The 5,585-nt window shown below is 42.2% G+C and overlaps 3 protein-coding genes across 3 annotated transcripts; all 3 read left to right on the top strand.

The window, feature by feature from the left end:
- Positions 1–485: 485 nt before the first annotated feature.
- ASPGLDRAFT_53449 (uncharacterized protein) lies at positions 486–913 on the top strand. Its single transcript, XM_022547984.1, has 3 exons — positions 486–573; positions 619–833; positions 890–913. The coding sequence occupies exons 1-2, from the start codon at positions 552–554 to the stop codon at positions 771–773; spliced, it is 177 nt and encodes a 58-aa protein (XP_022395380.1). The 5' UTR covers positions 486–551; the 3' UTR covers positions 774–833; positions 890–913.
- A 313-nt stretch (positions 914–1,226) lies between these two features.
- Positions 1,227–1,464, top strand: ASPGLDRAFT_138438 (uncharacterized protein; the record flags this gene model as incomplete). The annotated part of the gene is made up of 2 exons (XM_022541608.1): positions 1,227–1,263; positions 1,328–1,464. The coding sequence occupies 2 exons, from the start codon at positions 1,227–1,229 to the stop codon at positions 1,462–1,464; spliced, it is 174 nt and encodes a 57-aa protein (XP_022395379.1).
- A 916-nt stretch (positions 1,465–2,380) lies between these two features.
- ASPGLDRAFT_78091 (uncharacterized protein) lies at positions 2,381–5,490 on the top strand (the record flags this gene model as incomplete). The annotated part of the gene is made up of 3 exons (XM_022549942.1): positions 2,381–3,547; positions 3,612–5,405; positions 5,468–5,490. Exons 1-3 carry the CDS (start codon positions 2,572–2,574, stop codon positions 5,488–5,490), a joined length of 2,793 nt encoding a protein of 930 aa, XP_022395378.1. The 5' UTR covers positions 2,381–2,571.
- Between the last annotated feature and the right edge of the window lie 95 nt (positions 5,491–5,585).

Raw genomic sequence — 5,585 nt, 5'->3', positions numbered from 1 at the left:
GATTCTGCTGCAGCTCTTCGAGCTGCGTCTTGTCTATGAACCTGTAGATAGCCTGACCGTAGCTTACCCTGTTCGTCAATTCCTAATATATATCGCTACCTGACCCTGCACCCTGACATCCCAAATACTTGTTAAATGTTTTTCAAGTACTTATTGAATGTTTAGGAATATATCCAAGAGAAATATCATGATTCTCAAGGTACAATGATATTCTGTGCCTTTAAAGATCAGATTCATTTATTATCAACTTTACCTTCATTTGAAGTTGATATGTCGTTTAAGCGAATTCGATCTAAAGGGATAAATGAGGTCCTTTTTGCAACATTCATGCCAGATCAATGCAAAAGTTAGTGACCTGAGTACTTTTCAACCACTTACTAACTGCTTGATAACTAGTTATAACATTACTTCGAGTCTTTACCAGTGAGGATTCCACTGAAGGTTACTACTTACTTTTTAAACGTGCATTTCATCTTATTGGAAAGATTTCTGAACGGCCAATTCTCTTTGATCCAATTCATGGATCTGGGATTCATGGTATTATTGTTGACATGGACACAAAACAGTACACAGGTAAGTACTTCTTAAGTACTTTTAAACCAGTTACTAAATAATCAGGGCTTGGACTATATCTTTCTGAAATTGATCCTCAGCACCAGGGCCCTATATGGCATTTACAGTGTATTATTGTATTCTGTCGTATTCATTTTCAACGCTCAATTTTAAAGGCAATTGGAACAAAAATAGAGGATCAGGCCTTTGGAGTCGCATGATGAGTCTCCTAGATTGCCAGTCAGAGGCTGAGTATGATGAGTTAATTGAACTACTGATAAGTTAATATTCAAGTGGCTACAAACCACTTGGCAAGCACTTGCTAACTGCTTAATAGAACATGAACCCCCATCAGTGCAGGCTTGGGCTACACAAAAAAAGAGTGCAGTTATTAAAGCAGGCCTCAATCCATCATGTTCAAAAATTCAGCCACATTATTTCAATCTTTTGCGAAACCATACAAATTCTGTTGAGCAATCACATCAAAAGTCATATGCTTCTGGGAAGTTTTTAACTTTAGTTGAAGCAGTTCGAAAGTACTTCTCAATCACTTATAAACTACTTGGACAAACCTTACTAACAATTTTAGTTCTGCAAAACTTGATAAAGATGATATTCTTCAATATCAAAGTTTTCAGCAGTTCAATGTTCATCATTCATATTGAGCTTCCACAATGGAGGCAAATTATTTGCGTCATATGAGTCGGGAAAGTAAGTTATTTTAAATACTTTTTAAGCAGCTGGAAAGTACTTAGCTCAATAATCAATAATATAGGAAGCCGTAAACGTCAGCGATCCTCTTCAACAATTGAAACAGAGAGTCAACACAGTTGTCAAAATCTTGAAGTTCCACATGGGAATTCAGGAAGTCAACCAAGATCATCCTCTTCTCAGGTTGCTGATAATGAGTAATTTTTTTTAATTTCTCCAAGTACTATCTAACTGATTGCTAACTGCTCCATGACTACTTAGCTCTACAACCTCTTCACAGAATCTTCGCCGAGTGGCTTCAGCAAATATCTTAACAATTGAACAACGCCGTCAGGAATTGGAATTACGAAACCTGGAGGCAGAGGTTAAAAGAAAAGAAGAAGAGGTTCGGTTAAAACAGCTTCAAAATGAACAATTAGAGCTAGAACTTATGAGGCAGCGGATTCAAATCCAGGAACAGCAGCAAGTTGATTAGCAAGTACTTCCTAAGTACTTAGTAAGTGATGGGGTATTTATATAGTACTATTAATATATATCTTTAGCTACCCCCTTTCATAATATCTATCTGTTTTTAAATAGGCAGCCAGCAAGTTCTTAAGAAAAACTGACCCTACGGGTAACTTATTCCATAACATAGTTAAATATATATATTTCTCGGAAGCAGGCAGCTCTATGTAGCTATTAGCCACCTCACGCAGGTACTAGATATGCCATTTCTGAATTGACCAATTAGATTTTTATATTCCAACTGGCAACCACTTATTTACTGGTTAAAGTCAATAAACACTTGACGATGTTGGTGGATAGGGAAGCCATGATAGTAATACTCCGTAGTGTACAGTGTTGTAAAGCAGTTGAAATTAGTGATGCTCCTTGAAATTTTTACAATACCAGTACATGTCTATATTTCAGTCACATGATTGCCAAGACTATTAATCAGCAGGAACGAGGCGCGCGACCGCAAAAACGAGGCTTCGTCATCTGCAACCACCTGGTGACATGGGCATAAACGGCTCCAGCCAATCAGGTACGGGGTGCTAAGCTCGTTCTTCTGTCGCCCACTGCTGCGCTTTGTGCCCCGCACGAGGCTGAGCGTTTGAAATCACGCAGGCGAACCATTTGGCCAGCCTTCAGTATGAGCCCAGGACTGAGTGGTTTCTGTTCCATTTTTATGCCGTTGCAGTCTTTTCATTTCCAAGACATTATTGCGATACCATCAATCTCTGCTACTAACCGTCGATTACTTTCCGATATCATTTGTTTATCATCCAACTCAAGATCCTGTATTGGCTGAACCACATCATAAACATGTCTCGACCACTATTGGAAACATTTCAAATCGGTTGGATCTGTGCCCTGTCTATTGAGGCTGCAGCAGCCAAGGAAATGCTTGATGAAAATTTTGGGCTTCTGGATAGGCAAGACGCATGCGACTCCAACATCTACACATTGGGTCGAATTGGCCAACACCACGTCGTGATCGCCTGCCTACCTGCAGGACAAACCGGAACCATATCGGCCACTACAGTTGCGAACAATATGACTCGCACATTTTCCAAATCACTTCGAATCGGGCTGATGGTTGGTGTTGGAGGCGCAATTCCATCAGCCGCTCATGATATACGACTTGGTGATATCGTGATCAGCTGTCCAGAGGGCACTTGTGGAGGTGTGATCCAATATGATATGGGGAAGGTTGAAGCGGATGGTAAATTCTGTCGAACTGGCTCTTTGAACAATCCTCCCAAGTCATTGTTAACAGCAGTCAACATGATGCAAACTGCTGAGTTAACTGATGATCCCTGCTATCCAAAATATCTTCAGAGCGCAATCGGAAGAACCACACGAACTCAAAAGAACTTCGGTCGGCCCGGTGCAGAACATGATCGACTGTTCAAGATAGAACATGATCATCCTGAGGATGCGGGCAGCTGCAATGTATGCCTGGCGGAATGGGAGGAGACCAGAAGTAAACGTGATAGCAGTGATCCACATCCACACTATGGTATCATTGCATCTGGAAATTCTGTTATCAAACACGGATGGACAAGGGAGCAGCTTAGGTTAGAGACTCAGGCATTGTGTTTTGAAATGGAGGCAGCTGGTCTGATGTTGGACTTTCCCTGCATTGTCATCCGCGGCGTTTGTGATTATGCGGATTCGCATAAAAACAAGCAGTGGCAAGGTTATGCTGCCTTAGCAGCAGCATCATATGCCAAAGAATTGCTGGGTTATGTGCCTAAGGGCCAAATTTCACAAGAGAGTTTGGTGGTAGATGTGTGTAGTAAGTAAATTATTGATTAGCCTAGTTTTTAATCAAGATACAATTAACTCATAACATTTTACAGAAAGCTTGAAGGAAGAGGTTAAAGGCACCAATCAACGGCTGGATCGAGCCTATGACCAACAAGAACAGCATCATCATGAAAAAACAAGAAGAGCATTGACAGATAAGCAACAACGTTGTCATCAGGCTTTTAAGATATCAAATTACACGGAGCAAAAGGACATCAACCCAAGGCGAGTAGAGGGAACATGTCAATGGGCTTTGCAGAGCCCTCATTACATCCGTTGGTGGGAGAGTTGCACCAATGATCTTCTCTGGGTGTCAGCCGATCCAGGCTGCGGGAAGTCGGTACTGGCCAAGTCGATTATTGATGACTACTTGGAAGCCTCCAGTTCAGCAGTAACAACATGTTACTTTTTCTTCAAGGACAACGATGAACAAAACAATCTCGCTTCGGCATTGTGTGCAATACTTCATCAGATTTTCAGCCAGCAGCCTCATTTAGTTCAGCATGCAATGCCATCCTGGGAAAAGAATGGGGAGAAGCTTCGGCAAGAGGTTCACGAACTTTGGCGGATCTTTATGGCAGCAACATCAGCTCAAGCAGCATCCAAAACCATTTGCATACTAGATGCGCTTGACGAATGCCGTGAGGTTGATCAAGGTCGGTTGATCAACATGCTCAAGGATTTTCACTTCCAGCCATGTTCAGCTACACAGGATACCTGGTTGAAATTCCTAGTAACCAGCCGCCCCTATAATCATATTCAGGATAATTTCCGGGTGATGACGAATTCTTTTCCTTACATACACCTCAAAGGGGAGGAAGAAAATGATCAGATACATGAGGAGATCAATGTGGTTGTGAAGATCAGGGTGAAAGAGCTGGCTGAAATGGCACAACTGTCATCTGATATGCATCAACGACTTGAACAGCAGCTTCTTCAAATGAAACACCGCACATATCTTTGGTTATATTTGGCCATTGATGACATCCACACTACCTTGAGGAATAGCTTGCGGCCAGCCGAGGAGCCAATCCAACAGATACCTCCATCTGTGCATGCAGCATATAGAAAGATTCTTGATCGAGTCCCATCTGACCAAGTGCATACAGTGAGAAAGATTCTTCAGATTATTGTTGCGGCACGGCGTCCCTTAACAACACAAGAAATGGCTATGGCATTAGGCATAGCTATCCGCCCTGAATCGCGAACTGCAGCACAAGCTGGAATAAATCCAGCTACCTTAGGCCAGAAAATACGACAGCTATGCGGTCTGTTCATCTTCATCAATAACTCAAAGATATACCTTATCCATCAAACAGCTAGAGAGTTCCTAATCAGCAAGGAGGTTACTGACCATCCAAATTTTGCATACTCTTGCAGCCGAAACGATACTGAGAGTCTCTTGGCCATGATCTGTATTCGGTATTTGTCGATTGATGATCTGGAAGACAATCAAGTCCAATCAGGCTCTGATTTTCCAAGCTTTCTGAACTATTCAGCAGAATTTTGGCCTGATCACGTACGGAATATGCCATCGATCCCAGACCGAGAACTAAATGACCTGCTGAATCAAGTATACAACACAACCACAAAACGGTTTTCACTGTGGTTTCCAATATTTCAGGAGAGAGCAAGTGGGCGTTTTACGATGCCTGAAATGAATGCAATCCAACTGGCGGTGTTTAATGGGCATGAGAAAGTAGTCTGTTGTCTACTTGCTGGGGATAGCAGCATTATAAATATAGAGGATGAGTCAGGATCACGCCCGTTGATGTGGGCCTCGCTCAATGGACATGAGAAGGTCGTGCAGATCCTGTTAAAGCATGGAGCTGATGTCAATGCCGATGGTGGGCTCTTTAACAATGCCCTAATGGCTGCTTCTTATGAAGGACATGACAAGATTGTGCAGGTCCTGTTAAAACATGGAGCTGATGTCAATGCCGATAGTGGGCTCTTTGGCACTGCCCTAATAACTGCCTCTTCTGGAGGACATGACAAGATTGTGCAGATGCTGTTAGAGAGCGAAG

This window comes from Aspergillus glaucus (genome assembly GCF_001890805.1).
Source record: "Aspergillus glaucus CBS 516.65 unplaced genomic scaffold ASPGLscaffold_43, whole genome shotgun sequence".
NCBI classification, from domain to species: Eukaryota; Fungi; Ascomycota; class Eurotiomycetes; order Eurotiales; family Aspergillaceae; genus Aspergillus; species Aspergillus glaucus.
The sequence above is the reverse complement of the archived record's forward strand: the minus strand, read 5'-3'. Positions and strand labels throughout refer to the sequence as shown.

Bases quoted from the DNA above. Each gene is read 5' to 3' on its own strand.
- ASPGLDRAFT_53449 (XM_022547984.1), top strand. From the start codon at position 552: ATGGACACAAAACAGTACACAG. The intron at 574-618 runs GTAAGTACTTCT...CTAAATAATCAG, and splicing joins GGACACAAAACAGTACACAG to GGCTTGGACTATATCTTTCT.